Source organism: Ursus arctos, unplaced genomic scaffold (assembly GCF_023065955.2).
Source record: "Ursus arctos isolate Adak ecotype North America unplaced genomic scaffold, UrsArc2.0 scaffold_6, whole genome shotgun sequence".
Classification (NCBI taxonomy): Eukaryota; Metazoa; Chordata; class Mammalia; order Carnivora; family Ursidae; genus Ursus; species Ursus arctos.
In genome coordinates this window covers 53,791,767-53,815,875 of record NW_026623078.1, presented here as the reverse complement: position 1 = coordinate 53,815,875, position 24,109 = coordinate 53,791,767, and the positions used below count along the sequence as shown (strand labels likewise).

Genomic DNA, 24,109 nt, shown 5'->3' with positions numbered 1-24,109 from the left:
TCACTGCTGGTGTAAATTAGCAGGAAAGTATTCCCTACAGCTCAATGTGAAGATATGTTAATGAATAAAACAGTGTTTGGGGAACATGGCTTTTTTTCTTTGGGCAAATTTGGGATCTTTTCTGGGAGGGCCAAAAAGATTGGAAAGCAGTATAGACCAGTTTTTAAAGGGGATAAAATGGTTCTTGCATTTATTACAAAAGACAGTTGAGCCAGGAGGATTAATAATGGCTACCAATTTTTGTGTTCCATTACATTCCCTTTGCGTGGTCTTATTTCAGTGTTTTTGAGACTTCCCCTCTCTTCCCAAAATTCTGAGACACTTAATTCCAATTAGGAGTAAATGGGGTATTTGTACCTTATAAACTATATAAAATCTAGGTAAATAGAAGGCTGTTCTACGCTGGCCATTGTTCAGAGAAGCCTAAGGAGGCTGTTGGAAGTGAAGTGCTCTCACATTGGTAAGGCTTAGGAAACTGATATTTTTTTTGTCCTTCACCTCCATTCCAGGGTCATCTTTGTACACTTAAGCAATTTGTCACAAGCTAACTGAAGTAGAGATTTAGCCATCCTTTTCTCTATTCCGATGAATAATGTGAAGAATGTTATGGCATGAATAGAAAATATTTGTGTAGCATACTGAGTTACAAGGATTAGACTGTTCAGCCTGCCTGGGCCATACTCAGCCACCATGAGGTCTTAAATGCTTATAACTAATTGACTTGGAGAAGGACCCAAGATAACAAATTATTTTCAAATGCTTCTCTCTGAACTTTCTGCATTTTCTTCATTATCTTATGTAAACACATTTTAAATCTCTCTTCTGAACTTGCTATGGGGTTTGTTACTTTTTGTGCCCCTACAGTCTTAACTTTGCAAACTTGTGAATTGATCTTTGTTATGTTGAACAAAGTTATTTGGAGGTGGGGACATTTTTAATCTGTAATGTGTGTGGACATGTTCCTTAGAAGTTTAAAATTGCTTATGAAAATAGCATCCTCCAGCACTGCTTTGTTCAGTACAGTAGCCACTAGCCAGGTGGCTATTTGAATTTTAAAAGTTAAAACTAAGTAAAATTTAAAATTCGGTTCTCAGTTGCATAAGCCACATTGTGAGTGCTGGGGAGCTATATGTGGCTATTGGCTATTTTTGGGCAGTGATAAAATTTCAGTTATCACAGAGAATTCTTGGACAGCATTGCTCTCAGGTATTCTGTGAACATAAGTAGCCGTGATAATCTTAAAACATCGATTAAGAATCGTAAGAAATTGCACGTTCTCTTCTTTCTCCTTATATTTAATAAAACTTCTTTAACTTATAGGGGCTTTTCAATTTTATATTTTAGCTGAATCCTTTTTTGTTGTTTTTGCTGAGTTCTTTACCATGCTCTTAGGATGGAACTCCCTAGTATGGTTTATGTGCTTATGCAGACAGTATTAGGTTTATGTTGAATATATGACTTTTCACCTATTTCTTTTTGCTGCAAGGATCCTCTGATGCCCAATTTATAAAGAGCTCCTAAATATTATACCTTCTTATCCAGGTTCAACATGGTCAATGTATTCTCTTTGGCATGACCAGAAGTAGGAAGGGGTCTTAGTATGTTCAACATGGACACTGTAACAAAAATGATCCCCAAACCATCCTCAAAATGAGGTATTTGCTATCCTAAATTCATGAAGAGCTCCTGCAAGTAAAAAAAAAAAAAGGAAAAATGAGCAAAAGAGTTGAAGACCATTCTTCACTAAAAACCTAGCAGTTCTGTGTAGCCCTAAACCAGTGCTACCTGAACTGCCAGTCAGCAAGCTGGGCTCTTGTACCACAGTGTAAAGTAGTGTACTGTTTGGTTCTTAACTTCTGAATCAGCTAGTTTGCAGGCCATAGTTTGAATAGCACTGCCTATTAGGTATATAAATAACAGAAGTTCTGTCATAATTAATATGATAAGTAATGTGGGAGGTAACCCATGGATCCAGTTCAGATATATAAATGTATATCTACACAAAATACTACACAGCAGTGAAGATTAATGGATTCCTGTCATATCTATCTGCATGGCTGAATGGAGACTATAAAGTTGAACAGAAGTCAGCCATGGTAGATGAATAACAGGGAAGCTAGTTATAGTTCAAAACCAGTAAAACTGAGGTTTTAGGGGCATATAGAACAATGAAACTATTAAATAACAAGGGAAAGTGGTTAGAAAAGCATGAACATGCTTATTCTAGGGGACATGCAACCACTGCCACCTGGGAAAGGTGTATAGTATAGGACTTCTAAGGTATTCTGTTTCTTAACCTAGTATTTGCTGCAGCCATTGTATTGCACGTGTGTTTTATATAATCTTTCTTCTTGGAGAGGTGACAATGAGATGTGCCGTATAAGGTAATCAAAATAGTAATAAAGTGCATTTGTTTAAAGAGTTATTCCCTATACTATACCAGGAAATCTCAGAAAGCTTAGGATTAATACAGCTATATATTTCCTGTTCACGTCATATTATGGTAGTTATCTTTAATGTTACTGCATCTTAATTACCAAAGGGGATTTAAGTATTTTTACTTGTGTGAGGTACATATACTTCTTCCAGAAAAAATTAGCCTTCACATCAAATAGTCAACACAGATTTTTTGAAGGGAGCCTAATCTTGTCAGTTCCACATGTAAAAGTATATTGGTATTAAAATCCTGGGTTTGTTTTCTCGTTAAGATGTATTTTCAGAATCTTGAGACATTTCATGGGGCAGCCTTTACCTAGGCACTTGAAACAGCCTGTTGGGCTCATTTCCTTTCGGGTTTTTTCCCACCCTTATGTATCTCCTATTCTTGCTCTTTTAAAATAACTCTTCAGTAACCTTTAATCCTCTTTTTCTAGGGTTAATCAGGGTTTGGGTTTTGTTTTTTTTTTTTCATTCTTTTTCTTTTTTTTTTTTTTCACCTCATCACCTGAGAAGTAACTTTAAGGGTGTTTATTGCCATTACTGGCTTTCCACTTACTGTTGATTGAAGCAAGCTCTGTCCTGATTATCCTAAGTACTCAGTGTAAGTTATGGTTATCCATCACTTAATTTTTAGTCCAGTATGGCAAAAATCCATATGGTCTCATAGTCATCGCACAATTTATTGGAACTTCCTACCATTTCCAGTATGTAGCTTCCTGTCACTGTTTCTGGTGGTTTGAACTTTCTCCAGGCCTCACATCTATAATGCCAAAGTCATCTTTGAGACTCCTCTTCTAATATTTCTTTTGCCCAGTTATTCCTAAAGGTATTCTATGTGGTAAGTAACATTTCTGTCAGAGATAGAATGCAGAGGTGACTTCGACAGCATCGTGTCTATTGTTAAAGTTGTGAGCTGAGTTTTAAGTCATCAAGTCATATGTTAAAAAACAAAAAAAGTGCTCTTAGGCTTCTTTACAGTAGTGGTTGTAATTTCAAAATATTTCAAGTTCTCATTCTTTAATGGTAAACGTCCTTTTAGAAAAGTGTTTGATATATTAAGGTTGGGTTTCCTGCTTACATGTATCTGAAACAGTACTCTCAACCTTTCAGCTCTCCCTGTTCTACTTCCAGGGAGGTCTTCACTTCAGAAATCCAAGACTCATATTCATCCAGCTTGGTGTCAAGTGGGCTGTTGCTGCCAGAATTATCTTGTGATTATTTGAGAGATGTATCAGTTTCTTCTGAAGTACAATCAACTATAGAAGCCTTTGTAGCAGGTGTGTAACAAGGCAAGTGCCCAGCTGCTGCAGCCACTACTCTTGGAGCTACCCTCTCAGTGAACATGAGGACTCAGCGGCCTCATGGAAGGCTCCAGGGAGCAGTGTGCAGTTCTTTGGAGCCGTTTGTTTCTTTGGCAGCTTTTCATTTAAAAAAAAAAAAAAATGTTATCAGAAAACACCAATATGAAAGTGTAAATAAGGAATGTTAAACACTTTTTTCTTCCCAGCTGCAATATCTAAGAGGAAATTACTTACAAAGTAGTATTGTGATTACAGCAATTTTATTGGTGTGAAATAAGCTGAGCTTGCTTTCCCCATATATTGGTAAGGTGTTCAGTCATGAACATGGCTTAAAGGCTTATAAGTAGAGAATACTTCTAGTGTCTGTTGATAAAAAATAAATGTCAGAGCTTTTATGAAAAATGAATTTGCTCCATTTGGACATCTAAGATTTACATAGAGTAGATTTTTCTGAAGTTTAATGTAAACAGTTCAGTGTCCAGCAGCACCAAAGTATACTACGTGTAGTGGGTCATAATGTGTTGGAGCCAGTAAATCACTCCCATTTCTGATTTATAAGCCATAAAAAATGGTGCAGTGTCTGTTGGAAATTAACACCCAGGATTGGAGCATCGGGGTGAGTTTGGCATTACTTGGGTTTGAGTGCATTCTTAATGGAGAGGTGTCTGAAAATTCCCTGTGGTATTTAAAATTGGTGGATTAACTTCGCAGATCTGGTATACAATACAAAACTGCTCACCCACAGCACATACGCACTTAGATTTTCTTTCTGGTTCCATAGGACATGCTGTATATGTCCTAGATTTTTGGTTTAACATCACCAAGTAACTAAATGCTTCTTGGAAAACAAGCAAAATACTTTAGTGCTTTGAGGCAGAAATGTAGAACATAAACCCTTTTGAGATAGTGGAGCTTTAAAATATTTTTTGCTAACATGTTAAGAAAATTAGGCAAAGGCTCCTGGATGTATGATTATGAACTACTTTTTAGGACTCTTTCAGTGAGATTGAGGTACAATGTTGGGGGTAGGAAAGAAATAATCAGCCTACCCATAACCACCTACTTCAGCCTTTTCAGTTGTTGGAAGTCTTGGGCTTCCAAGTGACATTTCATTTGAACAAAGGGTTTGTTGGCTCAGAATGTGTTAGAAAATTTCTCTCCTGAAGGTCTATGTTTTGCAGATTCTTTAGAGGTATTAGTTTTTCCTGGGCATAACTTTTATTTAGTTTTTAACAGTAACTGACAGTTGAGCTTTGCGTTCATATGCGAGTCACTTTTGTATACTGTTTTGGGGCTCCTTTTAAGAATGTGAACTATGGACCGTCTTTTTCAACACTTTGAAGGAGTTTGTTGCTGTCACAAGCCAATCCTAAGCTTAAGAACTTTCCATTCTTAAGAGTTGTGAGTTCCTTTGTCCACCTGTTAGCACCTATTCTCAGCTAGGAATTATGGGAGCATCAAAACCTTCAGGGACCATCCAAGAAGATAAACTGAGATAGAGCTCACTTATGTCCACTGTCTTTTATGTATAGGCTTTATTAGTGTTGGTTTAACAGTTTTATTGCAGTGCTCAGTATAATTAAGGAAATCAAACAATGTTGCATGTACTACATCTGTTTTAGTGGTTTGGGTGTGTTAGTCCCTCATTCTTTTTGTTAAGTACTGCCAATATAGTAAATGAATTTTATTTTTCCATCAGAGTCCTTTTGTGAGTCAAATAGGGATTGGTAACACTATGGTTACTTTTGAAGTGAGAATTACAGTTCAGTGATGGTAATAATAGCCATTTCACAAGCATTCCATGCTTAAAGCAGGGCGTGCTTTCCAATATATATATATATTTTAGATTATTTATTTATTTGACACAGAGAGAGAGAGACAGCCAGCGAGAGAGGGACCACAAGCAGGGGGAAGTGGGAGAGGAAGAAACAGGCTCCCAGCAGAACACGGAGTCCAATGCGGGGCTTGATCCCAGGACCCCAGGATCACGCCCCGAGCCAAAGGCAGATGCTTAACGACTGAGCCACCCAGGCGCCCCTCCAATATTTTTATTCATGTTATTCATTATTTGTCAACTATTTTAGTTTGGTCCTGGGTTATACTGTAAAATTTTTTCACCTCTACAAAAGTCTGATCTATAGTGACAGCTCAATGGTTAGCTGAAGTGGATTTGGGGATTTACTGCAAAAGGGACATGAGGGAACTTAAGCTCATAGAAGTGGTTATGCAGATGTATATGTTTGTTAAAATGGGTGCACACTGTTTCATGTTAAACTGTTGGTAACATGGATTTAAAAAGGAAAAAATAATTTCAGAGATTTTGTCAGAGAGCACAAAGCAGGAGAAGCAGGCTCCCTGCTGAACAAGGAGCCCGATGTGGGACTCTATCCCAGGACCCTGGGATTATGACCTGAGCCAAAGGCAGACGCTTAACCGACTGAGCCACCTAGGCATTCCAGGAAAAAATAATTTCAGATTTGGGGTTTACCTAAGAATTAGCCAAAAGACACAGAAGGAACAGCAAAGCTAAAATCTAGAAAATAGTTACAAAGCCTAAAAGGCTATGAATAGGTGTAATAGGATGTTTTCATACCATATGTAAATTTAGTGTATTATTAGAACTATGGGAATTTATATTATCTGAGAAATGGTTACTTGATTATGGAAATGCGATAAAGCTCTATCAGACTGAGAGTTACTGTTGGGTTTCTAAAAAAGGAATCCTCTTTTCTAAGGGTGGGGGTGCTCGGGAGACAGATTTTTTTCCTTTTAAACATAATTTGATCATCAGCATCTCTAGAGCTAACTAATTGTTCTGTGCCTCAGTGTCTTCACCTCTAAAATTGGGGTAATACTGTTATTACGGTTTTAAGGGTTGAGAGAATTAATATGTATAAAGTACTTGCAACAGCGCCTGGCACGTTGCCCTAAAAAATGTTTGCTGTTAAGAATGTAGGCATTCAGCAGGTAAGTAAGACTGGATGGAATGGGTTTGATGTTTTTAAGTACTGAGGATCCTGATGCTAGAGGAAAATTACCCTTTCTGTAAGGACTGCAACTATAGGAAATTGAGGTACATATCATTATGACTTTAAACTAGACTTTTTGGCAGCAGTTGCCTTGGAGGTCCATGATTGATAACCTAAGGTTCCCAGTTAAATACATAGAGACTTAGGAGTCTCATGAACTGAAATATTAGGCTGAAGATCTTAAGCATTTTTCATTATTAACAGAATAAATGAAAGGGGTTTGACCATAAAGATTTGTGATGCTAAACTGAAAGTTTCTACTGTACTTTCTTACACCTACCTTTGAATTGACTTTTTTTTTTAATGAGTAACCTTTGTCTTTTCTCTTTCACTTAGTACATAGTTGAATATCCCCCTAAATTGTTAAACGTTGTTTAAAATAAATATGTATCCTCGGGCCTAAAATGTCTGCTTTCTGGGCACGGGTTTACATCAATCCTGATATAACAACCCTTAGAGAATGTCCAGGATACAATTTTACTTTACCGCATAAGTATTAAGTCTCACTTATCTAAGTTAACTCCTTTTGTAAAATATTCTCAATTTTTCTGTTTCTGCTGTTGCTTGAAAGATTTGATGAGCTAAACTAATGTAGATGACTTTTTGGAAATGAAGTTGTTAGTGTTTTAAAAGTTAAGAAAAACTAAGTATTGGTTGTATATCATGGAATTAATATTATGGCTTATTGATGAGTTTTGGTGCATTCAGAAAGCCGACCCTTTTAGAACCATTGAAATGGAGTATACCTTTAAAATGAGGGCCATCACCAAAGGTGATCACAAGCACTTAGAGCAGTATTGGAGGGAGGGAGAGGGAGAATCAAGAACACAGGAAAGGCTGTGCAAGTTTTAAAATAGATGGCCAAGAGCTGGTCTGTGCCCATTATTAATGTGGCAATCAGAAATCAGTACCAGACAATAAGTATTATCATGTCTGGAGGACTGGTTTTACTAATGGACTTTTTTTTATGTTAAAAGAAATCCTTGCCTAAAGTAACCTTTAAGGACCAGTGAATTCAGCAAAGAAGATAAACAGTATATGCTACCCAGAGGAGAATGGGTGATCTAGGGGAGGGGAAAGATTTCTTCCATAGGAGAGAGGTTGGATTTAGCTTGCCTTTTTAGTGTTCTTAGTAAATGGCTTAGGATGTACCAAGTGCCTAGCTTGTACCTAGTTTTAAATTATGCTGGCCATTTTTGTGTTTCTGGCAGTTCGCAACTTAATTTTAGCTCTATTCTGAAGCAACACTTAAAACAAGTATGTTTTATTCATGTGCTGTCTTTTTTTTTTTTTTTAACAGCAACCTTTTGAGGAAGTAGTATAATTAACTGAAGTTTAGAGAAATTGAGCTAGGATCACAAAAGTATTAAATGATAGAGGTACAACCACATGAGTCTTTCCGACTTCTAGTCCAGTAAGGATTTCAGCTTAATTCATAAGAAACTTTAACATTGCTACCCTGATGTAGCCGGTACCATTTTCAGCTTGAGGTTAGACCTAGGCAGTCTGTGTCAAAGCTACAGATGGTCCACTAAAGTCACTCTCCACCCCCACCCATTTCTATTACTTCACTTTTCACCTACTGTAGAATTTAAAAGATCTGTATTTGTAGTTACCTGCTAGTATGCCATGGGATGTGGCTGGCAGTATATTGAGTTTAGACCAGTATTTTAATTTCTTGGCTGCCCATAGATACTTCACTGGCTTTCTTAACTTAGAATGAATTTTTACTGAAAATTGTATGTGTTATGAAAAAAAGCAATATGAATAATACAGACTGGGTCTACAACTGTGTGTAAATAAGGTGACCATATTGACTGGTAATAAACTTCACATGTATGAATTATCTTAAATTGTCATATTGAGCTCAGTTTTTTAAAGTATAAAATACACATTCACTTTAAAATGGACACTAAAAGATAATGATACACTGTGTCTGCAAGTGTTAAGTGATTACAGATTCCTCACTAAATTAGGCACTTAGCACACTTTCATTGACAACTCCTACACTGAAGTTAATTAGTAAAATAATACAGACTTTGAAAAAACTTCTATTTTGACAGTTTGTTGCATATTCTAAGGACCCAGACATAAGGCTTGGTGGCCCGTCTCTTGTTTTTCCTGGTTTATGACTTTCGGCTTTGTGGAATACGGCTGAGATGAAAGGATTTCTTGACGATGCAAACTACTCCGTTGGCCTGTTGGATGAAGGAACAAACCTTGGAAATGTTATTGATAACTATGTTTATGAACATACCCTGGTAAGTGTGCCATATCACATTTCTCAGATACAGTGTTCATAAATTTCTAATTCTAAAAACATTGCTCTATTTCCAAGATGTTAGTCTGATAAAAGTACTTTTTTCAGATGTTAACTTTTCCAGGTTGTCTTAATTTGATGCCCCACTTCCCTTGAGTAGCGATGAGGTTTTCATCCTAGCCCACATTAAAACAACTGCTTCCTAACAGCTTTTTCTCTGCTCTGCCTTTTAGCACCCAGCTCTTGTGTGTTCTATTTTCTTGATATGTTGCTATCTTCCTAGTCACTGCATGGCTTCTTACTTATTTTTCTCAACCATAGACTTGAGTAGATTGTAATTTATATTTCAGATAATCCTGGTTGTATGTTGGCTGAGAACTTGCTTACTCTACCACACCAAGTGTCAGCTTCTACAGACTGATATTCACTGCTTCTTAAGATTATTTTTGAATTATCTTTATTGCCTTACTGATAAAATTTGTTTGTTGGAGCTAATTTCCCATATTCCTCAAATTTGTTGAAAAATTATTTTCATGTTACTGGTGTTTAGTAATAGGATATCAAAAAACTTCTCTTGACCTTTACAGATGGGCTCAAATCTCCCACATCTCAGCAAAATCCCTTTCTCTTTCTTCTGCCATCAAAATTTGGAGGGAAAAAAGTGACACTTGTCATACTGTTCAGTCTGTTGTATAACCAAGCCATTCTATAGTTAATTCTCTCCTGTCACTAGGGAACCTCCTAGTGGAAGTATGCTGACCTTTCTGTTCTCTAATTTTTGCAGCATTCTTTGTGGGTCAGTAATGATCTTTGAAATATTCCTTCCATCATTCTTGTCCCACAACCTTGAATTATCCCATATTCAGTAACATTTAGTGAGGGTTGTCTGAAACCCTATTCTCTCCTAGCAGTGTCATCGAATTATATGGCTCAAGAGTGATTACAACTGAACATCTTGTGGGTTGTTTTGTTTTTAAATCCCAGTTCTCTTGCTGGTAGCCATAAATTGCCTTTTTTTTTTTAATTAAAGTAAAAATAAATTTTCTGTGTCTAGAACATTAGGATGGCATATCTTGAAAGAATGGAGTAACTTGAGTATAACTGTCCCATATCTGCCATGCAAAAACCGTAATTTCCAATCATGTCTGTTTCCTGGTCAGTATGTTCCAATAATGTACATTTTCAAGTGTGTATTAAAGAATCAAAAACAGTAATATTGTCTTCGTGGCTTTTTAAACAATATTTAGATGTGTATTCTAAATAAGATTATTGTCTGCCATCCAACATTGAGTAACTTATGTGTTGCCTGACATGTTATAGTCCTTTTACCCCTAGACTAGCCATGTTAAAATCATTATAGATCTCCCCAGATCCCTAATTAAAATCTTTTTATTTTTAAGGGAAGAATATCCTTACTCAGATTCATCTGACATTTAGTGTGCTTCTGTATTTTTTAAATATAATTTTGTCATCTCTTTGTCATCTCTACCAACCTTGTCTCCTTAAACATTGGTTCCTAGTATTGCTTTGTTGTTTTACCATCCTGTCGTTAGGTGCGATTTATAATGGAGATATGTAGCTTATTTTGTTTAACATTCCTGATTCTACTCACTGTAATAGGAAATTAGATCCTGATCTACCGAAGTAAATGTATTTTAAACATCATAGGAAAGCATGGAAGGAAACAGGTCATGTCCTTCTCTACTCCTCCAAATGGAGGCAATTATAAAGTAGAAAGTCCCTAAATTGATAACATTTTTTAAAAAAGCAAAGTAGAGAATATTTTTATATGCCAGCTTAGCACAGCAAAATGAAAAAGGTGTTTGGATTCTCCTGTGTTTGCTGAATCTAGCTTAATTACTTTTAAGCCTTAAATGTAGTAGTGTATGGAAATGTATATTTTGGCTCATTTATGGAGGAAAGAGGGAGTTCTTTACTACTTATGGTACTCTGTTTTCAATAGTTCTTTGATTTTTTTTTTTTCCCCCGTGATCATAACAGACGGGGAAAAATGCATTTTTTGTGGGAGATCTTGGAAAGATTGTGAAGAAACACAGTCAGTGGCAGAACATAGTGGCTCAGATAAAGCCATTCTACACAGTAAAGTGCAACTCCACTCCAGCTGTACTTGAGATTTTGGCAGCTCTTGGAACTGGATTTGCTTGCTCCAGTAAAGTAAGTATTTTTCATTATTTTGTCATTGAACTGCAACATTTTAGAACTCACTTTAACTTTTGGTTACAGTAGTTAGAAAAATTGCAAGGAAGTTTCACTTTGGGATGTTTTAAAACTCTTGTGTAAATTCGCAGCCTGATGGAAATTTACAAACTTTTCAGGTGTACCAATGAAAGGAAAGCTTCATTGAGATGAGACTTTTAAAAGCCTTTTTTTTTTTTTATCTTTAATCGGGAACTTTTTATCTGTTCCTCATCCTTAGGCTAGAGTAGGTAGACCATTAATTTCTGATGAGAGCAAAATAATTCTAAACCATGAGATTTCTCTGATGGTAGTTATACCTCTTTGAAGGGTTTTAACACAGGTAGTATAAAGTAGTAATTAAATGGAAAATAATAGAAATGTTGCTTTTTAGATGACACTATTTAAAATGTGTTTTTATAGACTGAAATGGCTTTAGTGCAAGAATTGGGGGTATCTCCAGAAAACATCATTTATATAAGTCCTTGCAAGCAAGTGTCTCAAATAAAGTATGCAGCAAAGATTGGAGTGAACATCATGACATGTGACAATGAAGTCGAATTGAAGAAAATCGCACGTAATCACCCAAATGCTAAGTAAGTGTAAAACTAAGTACATGGGAATATTACCTTATGGTGTAGGGTTTGGGTTTGTCTTTGGCCTGGGAAAAGGACATTTATGTAGAGCAGTGTTGTGTATTATAATTATTTTTTGTAACTTAAAAGTTCCTATACGGAAACTGCTAGTAGCATTTTACTGGCTGCCCACTTCTGATCCTTCTTGTAGAGTTGGGATGAGATAAGGGCAGTTTGGAATATGAATTTATAATCTTGAATTCAAAGAAGAAAATGTGGTTGTTGGAATAATGAATGAGGGCCACAGCTGTATTTTCATAATCACATCAACCCTACTAGTTATTTGTCATGTTAGAAACAGGATGTGTGTTGGTCAGCTTTTTTTCCTGGTTGGCTAAGGGTTTAATCTGCCTTTGGCTGTAGTTTCTATATATTTGTCCTTAGTGACAGTGTTTCAGGAGCCTAATCTGTAGATTCGAGGGGTTCCTTTTTTTAAGACCCACTCTTCTCTTTGAATAGGAAGTTTAATATATATATTTTTTACTTGTACCTGCATGTATCCCAAGATTTTTCTAATTAAAAAGCTTACTTTTTAAAAGCAAAAAAGGCAAATTGAATGCTGTCATGAACTGGTATGTCAAGAAGACTTTAGTATCTACTAAAATTGTATTAGTACAAAATTGCTTGCTTTTAATGGGTTATTAACGTGTGTTCCTGAAAATTTTTTATCATATCTGTATTTTCCTTGAACATTTATAATTTTCTTGATTGACTTTGATGGTATTCTTAGGTGTCCCGACAGGATTGATTACCCTGAAAACCATTGTTTGGATAAAGACCTTTTGGGGGAAATTTTAGTGAGCCACTTGTGTCTAGAAAAATATTTCTGTTCTTTGATCTTCTGAAGATAAACCCTGATTTGGGGTTACTATATTAACTGTAAAGTGATGGTACATTCTTAATAGAGCTGATTCTACCCATAGGAAGAATGATTTGCTTTTATTTTATGAGACTTAACCCCCTCTGATCAGTGGTCATTCATCAGGACTTCCTTGGGAAAACAGTTTTACAAACAGCATTTGCATATTTGCAGGTTTTAGTGGTTTGTAATTACTTTAGTATCTCTTGAGACAGTCTCAGTCATTTTGTCTTGGTTGTCATGATTTGGAAGAAAATACCAAGTAGATTTGAATTAGTATCTAAAAGGCTACTGTTTAGACACAAAAAATAACTCTGAGCTTGCCAATTTTTTTGTAAGATGGTTGAGGTTAATAGGAATTTTCAGAGTAAGTGGTAGAAAGTTAACCAGCTGGAACAATTTAGGGAACTTGAAACATGTAAAATCCCTGGTGTTTTTAACCGAAAGACAATGATGGCATTGCTATTCAATTTAGTCTTTCTAGGTGGTTTTATGGACTGATGGACTTCATTTGAAAGTAATGTCGTCTTTCATTACAGAGCCCAACTGACTCTTGCTGCTACAACAGAGTCTTAACTTCCTGCATTTTCCAAATTCCCATCCTTGTAAGCTTCATGCTTTAGGCCCTAATGGCTAGTTTTTTCTCTATACAGGATTGTTTTTCATTAGGGTCACTTGATTCAACCGTCGCTGGATTTGGGAGCACTGGCAACATAATCAACATACTTCCTACAATCTTCAGGCTTCACATGTGCTGATGATGATGTAAACCAACTCTGCCCCAATCATCTTCCCCTTCTCTTAGGGTCTTACTACATATTGCAACAGAAGATAATATTGGAGGCGAAGAGGGTAACATGAAGTTTGGCACTACCCTGAAGAACTGTAGGCATCTCTTGGAATGTGCTAAGGAACTTGATGTCCAAATTATTGGGGTTAAGTGAGTATTTTGTTTTATTAAATTTCCATTTTATGGGATAAATCTTTGTCTTTCTGATGACAGATCTTTCAGCACTTCATTTGCATGAAGTCTGATTAGATTGAACTTTCAGTTTAATGTATATTCTTTTAGTATAGGAAAAACAAATATGTTTTATCCTTCATATAATTTTATACATATACCTCCCCTTCTCTAATTAAGAGATAAAATAGTAAATAAAATTTCCATTAGGTCAGTAATGTAAAACCCCTCTTAAATTGAAGGGAGAGGATGTACTAGAATTCTAATGAATACCAAAATGACATTCATCTGAGTTGTTTTTTTTCACCCCATCTTCAAATTTTTTTTCCTTCTCTTTTTAATCCCTTGGGCACGCCAGTAAGACATTGTGTTACCTTCTTGATTTTTATGTGTGCAGAAATGGATAACCAGAGAGATTTAATGATTTGATCATAATCTCAGAACTATGATCTGAGTATAATTGGGAGCACAAAGCTCCAAATTTTTTGAGATGCCAGTCCATTGCTAATCTTACTATAAGATCCTGCTTTTTTAAATTATTAATCAAGATGGATAAAGAATCACCACTGTTAAATTTAATTCTGTCTCAGGTGACAAATATTGACATATGTTTGAGAGTTTTCATATTTCTATTTTTAAAGTTAATATCCAGTAAAAATGACCTTGGGTTTATACTTCATATAAATGTAACAAATTTATGTAACCACTGCCACAATCAGGGTACAGAACCATATTTCAATTAAGTATTCTGAATCTCTGATAAGTATCTCTTAAGTAATACTAACAAGTGTTAGTAATACTCAGCTGAATTAATGTTTGTATTTCACAGTAGACATTTATATTTTGTCAGATAAAACTGTACATTCAAATTAAAGATTTCATGACCCAATTTTATTGCTGGTGCTTGTTACTTTACTATGTATATGTGAAAGCATGTCCTTATCTGATAGTTATAAAGCCTGATAACTCATTGTATAAAAATTCTTTATAAAATTACACTGTTACTCAAACGTTGTCTTTTCTGAAAGGCTGGTATTATAACTTGGATAATTAGTGGCTTGTGCTTCCAGTTCTTTAAATATTTGATAAGGTTATTGTGAATACTGTGTCAATATGGTAAATGAGAACTAAAAAGAATTATAGGAAGGGCCTCTGAAATTTACTGTTGCTTTAAATTTATTCTGTCTCTTTCTTCCAGATTTCATGTTTCAAGTGCTTGCAAAGAATCTCAAGTATACGTACACGCTCTGTCTGATGCCCGATGTGTGTTTGACATGGCTGTAAGTTTTTTCCTTAAATTATTTTGTTATCTTAAGCCAGGATCTTACTTGTTTTTCCTTTTTTCTTCATCTTTTCAAAGATTTTATTTATCCATTTATTTCAGAGAGAGAGAATGTGTGTGCGCAGGTGCGCATGCCCAAGAGCAGGGGGTGGAGCAGAGAGAGAGGGATAAGCAGACTCCATGCACCAAGAGTTCCATACAGTCATGTTTTTTAAGTGGATAAAGGGATGAAGTAGTAATGTACTTGCATATGTCTACAAGACAGTACAGACATCATCAGGAACACAGCATATACACAACACTGAATAAATCTGTTTCTGTTGGTAGAGACCAAAACTGTTGCCATACTAAGGATTAGAACAGATAATATTTACCTCCTTGGGAACAGGTTTTTGAAATGTCCCTGTAGCCATAATAATTTGGATAAGCATTTAAAGTATTTTTTTCCATCTCTAGGGAGAATTTGGCTTCACGATGAACATGTTAGATATTGGCGGAGGCTTCACAGGAACTGAATTTCAGTTGGAAGAGGTAAACTTTGTTCAGTGGATGGATATACTGGAATAATCTAATTTCTTTGCTACTTAAGTGGTAGATGTAGACAAGGGTTTAACAGTGGCAGGAAATGAACCCTGTAACAAACATCTGTTTAAAATTTGATTCTAAAAAGATGAAGAGGCAATGAATGAGAAGACCTAGCTAACTTTAGCTTAATAAAATTCTATGAACTCTAGCATAACTTACAAAAAGTTTGTATTCAGTTGTGTTTCTGCTCTAATGGAGTACTTGATAATGGTACAAATGAATTTCTAATTTGGACAGTTTAAGCTGTTTTATCCGATGTATGTTACTACTCACCTTCCTGCTCTGCCTTCCATCCCTCATTCTGTAATATCTGGAAGCTGATACGATGTTTTGCTCCTTCATTGCTACTGTTAAGGAATATAGAAACATGACTTTAAACAATCACCAGTAGCTATTTGCCATTGGAATTATGAAAGTTTTAATGCCATTCTGATAATACAGACTTTGATCTTTCAAAAGCTTGTTTAATTGCTTGAAGATAACTGCTAAATAGCTAAGCGTTTTGGTCTATAATTGGAACTACTTTGGTTTTAAGTTTTCTAGGAAACCTGTCAATCTCTTAATGTGAATTATCTAATCCAATATTGAAATCATAATGTGGGGTTTAAAATTCACAGGTTAATCATGTTATCAGCCCTTTGTTGGATGTCTACTTTCCTGAAGGATCTGGCATTAAGATAATCTCAGAACCTGGAAGCTACTATGTGTCTTCTGCATTTACACTTGCAGTTAATATCATTGCAAAGAAAGTTGTTGAAAAGGATAAATTTTCCTCTGGAGGTAAGTTACAAATTTTGTTTCTGTTAGATAAATTCATCTTCAAACTAACTGCAATTATCCGATACTAGTCAAGTGTAAAATACTGTAGGACAGACATTTATGGATTATGAGGTTGTGGGTGATATTCAGCCAGCTGTGGGCAGTTTAGGGAGCTTTTTAAAATGCCCTAGTGAAGTTACCACTCCATAAGACATCTGAAATCTAACTCTTGTTTCTGATGTTTAGATATGTATATTTTATTTATTTATTTTTTATCCCCCCCCACGTGCATGTGGGGTGGGGGTGGGGCATAGGGTGAGAGAGAGTCTTAACCAGACTCCGTGCCAAGTGCTGAGCTTGAGGCAGGGCTCAGTCTCATCACCCTGAGGTCATGCCCTGAGCCAACATCAGAAGTCAGTTGCTTGGGGCGCCTGGGTGGCACAGCGGTTAAAGCGTCTGCCTTCGGCTCAGGGCGTGATCCCGGCGTTATGGGATCGAGCCCCACATCAGGCTCCTCCGCTATGAGCCTGCTTCTTCCTCTCCCACTCCCCCTGCTTGTGTTCCCTCTCTCGCTGGCTGTCTCTATCTCTGTCAAATAAATAAATAAAATCTTTAAAAAAAAAAAAAAAAAAAAGAAGTCAGTTGCTTAACCAACTGAGCCACCCAGGTGCCCCTAGTTATTCGTGTTTTAGATAACTTCCCCCAGGTGATTGATTCTCCTATCTTGTTAAGAACTAGTGTTTTATTGTAATGTCTCTTGTCCTGTTCCTCATAGTGAGATGGGTCACAGGAAGGATCTACTTTTTTACATAACAAGGGCCAACAGAGTGTTAATCTGTCTCTAGTCAAACCAACAAAAAGGCACTAGACTGTCTTGCTGGCAAATACCACTTAAAAAAATGGCGAAAGTACTGCTCTACATTAAGACTTGTTCCTATAGTTTGTTTTTTTCCTTAAGTTAGCAGGAAGAATGAGGTTTTTTTTTTCTTTTGAGTTTTTTTAAATATCTCAAAGTTGAAGAGCTGCAAAGAAAATAATAAGGAACTTCCCATTTTGATCGCTTGGTGAATATGGTGTCAGGTGGGTTTCTTCATTAGGAAGTGGAAAGATAATTTGTAGATAACCTTTTTCTTTTCATACTTTCACCGCATTAGTTTTAACATCAGTGAATTTCTGACTCCATTACTCAGTCTAAGAATAGCTTTCTCTATTTATTTGTAGTAGTTTAGACTCCTAAATACTTATTCATTAGATTATGTAATTGATTATGTTTACTCTCCAAAACTGGGGTCCTTTTGACATGTCCCCATCATTCCCTGAGCACTTCTTTACTTCATGGTACATCAAGATGTTCCAGGTTCTTTACTTGCCTCAGTCCTAGAATTGGCCATTTCTCCAAGGAGCGAGCCTCCAGTTTTTAATGGAGAGTGGTATTTTAAAAACCAAGAAAGGATCGTGAGTAATGGTTGTTTTCTCTGCTATCATTTCATCTAGGCTTTCTCACTGAGCAGAACCAGGAAATGCGTGTGTGTGCGCGCATATATACACATTGCACACATAACTATATATCATCAAAGCTGTGCATGCAGTATACCATACCACATGGTGCATTCTGTTTTTCTCCTTACATATTATAACTCTCTTTCCCAACAGTGAGAAACCTAGCTCCCCTTATCCTACACCTACACACATTTGCTTAAATCTGAAATACACAGGAGGTGTTTCCCGAATAGCTAGCTTGTACCGCTGCAAATAACCAAACTACTTAACCTGTAGTTCGGTATCTCTTTAGGATTGGTTTTTGACATAAGATTATACTCCCTGTATAAAAATTTAAGTGTGTAATTTGACAAATTAATGAAAGCATATCCTGACATCCCTATAAAAACATAAATTTCATATCAGAATTTTTTCTTACCAAGTTTGTTCCTTTGCTAGACAGTCACTATTGTGATGGTTTTTGCACCATTGAGTAGTTTGGGCTGCCCTCAAACTCCATATAAATGGAATCCTCTAGCATATATTTTAGGACAGCTTGGTATAATGTCTGATTGAACTTTGTTTCATGTTTATTGCTAATATTCCACTGTGAATAGACAATTTATCCATTGTCTTTGCTGATGAATATTTGGTTGTTTCCAGTTCTGGGCTATTACAGATAAAACTTAACGTTGTTGTGTAAGTCTTGCGGACATTTTTCATGTCATTGGGGAAATGACTAAGAATAGAATTGCTGGGTCACAGAGTAGATGTTTTTAAAGATTTCAAAGTGGTATTTTACCCTCCCACTGGTGGTGTATATGTTCAAGTTCTGGTTGTGCCCTCACTTTTACTGGTTTTTTTTTTTTTTTTTTTTTTGTATTATCACTTTTTAATTTTATGCAGTAGGTGTGGTGGTGGAAGCTTATTGTAGTTTTAATTTGCATTTACCTGGTGACTCTTATAGAGCACTTTTTTCATGTGTTCATTGGTCACCTTCCTTTGTGAAGTATTTTAGTTTTTTAGGCTAACAGTTTTAAGGTATGTCAGTATATATCAGGTTTTTTAAAGTTAATTTAAATATTTTGGGAAATGTGAAAACAAAGTTCTTTCAGTATTCGATCTGCTATGCCTTGCATAGTTTAACTATATATTAGACATTTTAGTGTAAATTCATGTTCATTTTTTCTGCTTTATTTCAGTAGAAAAAACCGGAAGTGATGAACCAGCCTTCATGTATTATATGAATGATGGTGTTTATGGTTCTTTTGCAAGTAAACTGTCTGAGGACTTAAATACCATTCCAGAGGTTCACAAGGCAAGTTGTATTACAAATAACAGAACTGCTTATTTGGTAGTTTATTAACTGACCCCCCCCCTTTTTTTAAGGTGCATCCCAATTTTTGGAAGAATACTCTAGGATGGAGAATATTGCCCTTTTTTGAGGATTTGCCTGCCTTAGATGGAGTTAAGAAGGAGCACCATTGCCCTTGTTTCTAGGCCTGCCTTTCATAGGCATATTGAATCTGATGTTGTGAAAATGCTCTCATCCACCCTCAAATTCAATACCTGCAATAACATGAGTAAAAACTTAATTTAGAAAGTTTCTTTTCCCCTGACAGAAATACAAGGAAGATGAGCCTCTGTTTACAAGCAGCCTTTGGGGTCCATCCTGTGATGAGCTTGATCAAATTGTGGAAAGTTGTCTTCTTCCTGAGCTGAATGTGGGAGATTGGCTTATCTTTGATAACATGGGAGCAGATTCTCTCCATGAACCATCTGCTTTTAATGATTTTCAGAGGCCAGCTATTTACTACATGATGTCATTTAGTGATTGGTAAGGTATTGTTTTCATTTTAAAGCTAATTGGATATTTGAGATGACATTAAATATCAGCTAATGATTTTAATTCTGTAACAAATGCCTAACTTAAAAGTAATAGCAAAATACTCCTCTGTTAAGGGTTATTGGAAGACTCGTTTTTTTATAATCTTATTTCATTGTTCATTTGTTATGTGTTGGTGTGGTCTTTCTGCTTAGAATTATGGTTTTGTGTTTGGTTTTTTTGAAAGGTATGAGATGCAAGATGCTGGAATTACTTCAGACACAATGATGAAGAACTTCTTCTTTGTGCCTTCTTGCATTCAGCTGAGCCAAGAAGATAGCTTTTCCTCTGAAGCTTAAACAGGCATTAATGCTTCTTTAGATCTGAAGTTGCAGGTTAAGCTTGTCTGGTCTACATTCCAGTGTGAAACAAATTCAAATAATCTTACTCTGTTAATTCTCTCGGGAAAAAAAATCTATTAGTAATAGCTATTTGGGACCAGACAAAATCAGCTTTCATCTATAATTCATTGGGGGGTAATTGGGAGATTTAGATAATGTATCCAGATTTAAACTTACCAGTTTGTCGTGCCCCATAAGCGTTTAAAATAAAATATGCAACAAAATGGATGACTTAGTGGAGATGGAAGCCCATTAATTGGGTTCCCCATTAAATCGTTTACATACAAGTACACAGTTTTTATACTAAGGATTCATGTTAAAAAGTCTTGTAAAGTTAAATGTCTTTCACCCAGATATATCAGATGTCAGTGGAAGACCAGTGTGACTTCATTAGATACGTTTAGTGTATTTAGAATGTGTAAATTTGTGCTTTGAACTGTAGTTTAATAAATGTAAAATTGCATCATAGTATTTGTTGTATTTGACCTAATGTAACCCTTGTATGATTGCAATAAAATTTTGTGTAGATTTTACTGTTTTTTCAGGCTAAAACTTTGGGAAAGGGGCTAGCTAGCAAAGGTAGTTTTGAAATAGATGTGTATATGGACTGTTTTGAAGGGGTTTTTTTTTGGTTTTTTGGTTTTTTTTGTTTTTTTCCTTTATAGCCCATTTAAGTTTAGTTTGGCTCAGTAGTACATTTTTTTTCAGTTATTTAAATAGTAATTTAAGTAAAATGTTTGGTAAATCATTGTGAAGTTCAGATTCATTATGGAGAGTTGATGTGCAGTAAGCATGATGTTTAACAATTTTAACACCAAAAATGTTAATTCTGCATAAACCAATTGTAATAATTAATAGGTGTTTCTGTATAGATAGAATGCATAGAATACCTTAGTAAATTTTTGAATTACAAATCTTTTGGCTGAAATGGAAGATTCTATTAAATACTTTGAATAAACTTGGGGGGGAGGGAAATAAAATCGCAGAAGACTCTGCAGCGCACTAAAACTTAAAGAAGGGCTACATCTATATCCAGAAACCTGATGCTCTTTTGCACGGAATATTATTTAAATTCAGAGTTGTAAGGGGGTGGGATGAAGCACGCCTATTCTCAATTTCTTAATTGCAATGATTTCAGACTTTAGTGGGAGTTTGTTTTGTTTTAGTTACACTTAGTTTCTTGTTATTTCCCGTTTGTTCAGCTTAGTAATTTTAATTCTTTTCATACTAAAATTTTGTGACTGGGGAAGGGAGTTAGCATTACTAACCTGACAGTTGTTGCCAGGAGTTTGCATTGTTCACTGCTAGTATATTAGTAATCCTAGATCTCAGAATCACAATAGTAATAAACAACAGGGGTCATTTTTTCCTGACTTATTCTATGTTCAGATGTGGAATTTCTGTCTCCCAAGAGGAAATGTGACTTCATTTTGGTGCCAATGGACAGAAAATTCTACCTATGCTACATAGGAGAAGTTTGGAATGCACTTAATAGCTGGTTTTTACACCTTGATTTCAAGGTGGAAAGAAATTGATCATGAATCTCTAATAAATTTCAATTTAAACCAGTAGGTGCTTAATATTTTTTGATTTGATTGATGCCCATTTGAATTTCATGGGTTCTAATAATTAAATTTAAGACCCCAGTCCATTGTCATCTATAATTACCCTTGGACTTTACCAAGGTATAATATGGGGTTTTATGCCAAGTTCCAAGCTACATGCAACTTTTTTTAACTGTAATAAAGAGGAGGAATTATTCCCAGCCTTCTTTATGTGTTGTGCTTTGTGGTCCAGAAATGGCAGACCTTTTAGAAGATGGTACAACTTTGAGTCCTTGGCTTGACTATACAGCTTTGAGCTTCATGGCATGTCAACTTTGCCATATTCATAGGAGATTTCTATGTATAACAGCTCAGAGTTGCAAATTTCACATGTGAATGAGATGGTAACTTTAAGAAATGTCTGTATTGTATTTGAAGACTGTTCGCCATAAATCTGAAGTTTGAACTTATGTATTTCAATTTGGTATGCTAAAAAGTACTGAATTAATGTAACAATCTTTTTTTTTTTTACAATATTGTAATCTCAGTTCAGAATTTAACTGAAAATATAAAACCCAAATGATTTCTATATAGTAAATTGAACTGTAAAGGTAATTTGTGTGTGATTCTGAATACACAAGATAAAATGTTTTTATTCCTCCTTACGTTTTACTTTGGCTTCTATCATGAAAGAGTTAATTCTGCATATCAACTTTGTATATATTTGAAAAGCATTCTCTCAGAATCTTTATTATAAAGTAGCAAATCTGGTAAAATGTTGGGCGTTACCTATGAAAGATTTTGATAAAATTCAGTACATATGAGCACTAAGATGTTTCCAGGGCCATGTTTTCTAGACCCATTAATTTCCCAGCCTCTTAAATTTTAAACTTAGACTAAGTAAAATTGATTTAAGTTAAGGTAGGTATTCCAAGTAATTGTGGGCACTGTAACATTCAATGCAAATATTGTGTTTAAAAAGCCACTGTTAAATCTTTTGTGTTTCTTGTTGGGGACTTTGTATTTTCTCACTGTAGATACTAGCAACTTGACCAACAATATAGTAAGAATACTTGCTTAATTGGTTTCAGACTATAAGATCAGAAAAGAATTATTAGTCTTCCACATTCAAGTTATGAATAAATCCTCCAAATAATTCAATTCCTGTCTTGTCCATCCTGAAGGCAGAATAGAAGAATGGTGTATTTGCAGATTCAGGCTTTCATAATGGGAATAAACCTAGCCTAGGAATAAGAAATGAAAACCGGTTCTGGTCTTTACTGGCACTGCTGGAAGCCAGTCTATACCTACTTAAAGTAATCTACCAACTTTGGGGTGGCTGTATTTTGATAACAAGTTACGATTTCTGGAACCTTTTATTCTGCTGGGACTGCAGTCAAATTTGAGTTGAGGGTGGTGGGGATTTGATTTTTTTCCCCCCTCTTTGTTGCTAATTCAGGATGGGAGAAAGTATAGAAATAGGAAAGCATTTTAAGTCTTAAATTCTGGTAATGTGTGATCATCCATTTGGGGATAAAGTTAACCTGAAAAGTAGCAGTGCCTACTCTTAAATGTTACTGGGAAATTTGTTTTTCCTTTGCTTACTACAAATTGTGGGTACTACGTGTATCTTAATCATAGTTCAGATCTTCGCCTAGAATGGGGTATAGATAGGGGAACACAAAGTGGCTCCAGGCTCCAGGCACTCTGTCCAGTGTTACACAGTTGAAGGTTTTATCTGTTGGAAACAGACTGGGCAAACTTTTTAAAAATGTCAATGAATAGAAGGCTTAATTTACCTAACATGCTCATTTTATGTATTGCCATAACTCCTGAATTCCTTGACCTAACTTCAGCTTCAAAAGTAATTCCACTGTTAAATGGTCTTTCAAATCCTGGTTCTACCATAACATTGCTTATGCCTGTCAAACCCTGTGCAGTTGATGGCCTAGTTTGAGAAGATTGTCACTGGATCATTTACAAAAAGTCGAATCTGCAGTTGACAGGTGAAGTGATCACGCATTGCCTCCCCCCCCCCCCCCCCCACGTAATGCAAGAGTGCAAAAGAAAATCTTGCAGTAAACTAGTAGGATATTCCTCAGATTAAATTTAGGCCCAGGTAGGGCACCTGGGTAGCGCAGTCGTTAAAGCGTCTGCCTTCGGCTCAGGGCGTGATCCTGGCGTTCCGGGATCGAGTCCCACATCGGGCTCCTCCGCTGGGAGCCTGCTTCTTCCTCTCTCACTCGCCTGCTGTGTTCCCTCTCTCGCTGGCTGTCTCTCTGTCACATAAATAAATAAAATCTTTAAAAAAAAAAAAAATTTAGGCCCAGGTAAATGAAAGCTTTTCCTAAATAATGGTGCCAGACTATCTGTGTGTGTGCCTACAGCTTTGCCACCACTCCGTTTTTAGCAGCAGTATGCAAGAGGGGACACTTGACTGAAGGATAGGAATTTTGTCTGGATTTCATTGATTTCCTCCCATCTATTCTGTGTCTTAAATTGCTTCTGGGGGTTTTCTCCACTCCGTCTATTTTTCACTGGTGTAACTCTAATT

At 35.9% G+C, this 24,109-nt stretch overlaps 1 protein-coding gene across 10 annotated transcripts in view; it reads left to right on the top strand.

The window, feature by feature from the left end:
- The window catches only part of AZIN1 (antizyme inhibitor 1), a 30,033-nt gene extending 7,813 nt beyond the window's left edge, over positions 1 to 22,220 (top strand). The window contains exons 3-13 of one of the 10 annotated variants that reach the window (XM_048212517.2): positions 3,571 to 3,716; positions 8,833 to 9,030; positions 11,031 to 11,204; positions 11,649 to 11,821; positions 13,525 to 13,659; positions 14,879 to 14,960; positions 15,419 to 15,493; positions 16,165 to 16,327; positions 18,991 to 19,103; positions 19,408 to 19,622; positions 19,858 to 22,220. In XM_048212517.2, the coding sequence (XP_048068474.1) occupies positions 8,929 to 9,030; positions 11,031 to 11,204; positions 11,649 to 11,821; positions 13,525 to 13,659; positions 14,879 to 14,960; positions 15,419 to 15,493; positions 16,165 to 16,327; positions 18,991 to 19,103; positions 19,408 to 19,622; positions 19,858 to 19,969 (1,344 nt within the window). In that variant the 5' untranslated portion in view covers positions 3,571 to 3,716; positions 8,833 to 8,928 and the 3' untranslated portion in view covers positions 19,970 to 22,220. Of the gene's footprint in view, positions 1 to 3,549; positions 3,729 to 8,832; positions 9,031 to 11,030; positions 11,205 to 11,648; positions 11,822 to 13,524; positions 13,660 to 14,878; positions 14,961 to 15,418; positions 15,494 to 16,164; positions 16,328 to 18,987; positions 19,104 to 19,407; positions 19,623 to 19,857 lie in introns of all 10 variants that reach the window. The other 9 variants (XM_026495604.4, XM_057307810.1, XM_057307808.1 and 6 more) reach the window with 9 other exon arrangements.
- The last annotated feature ends 1,889 nt before the right edge of the window (positions 22,221 to 24,109 follow it).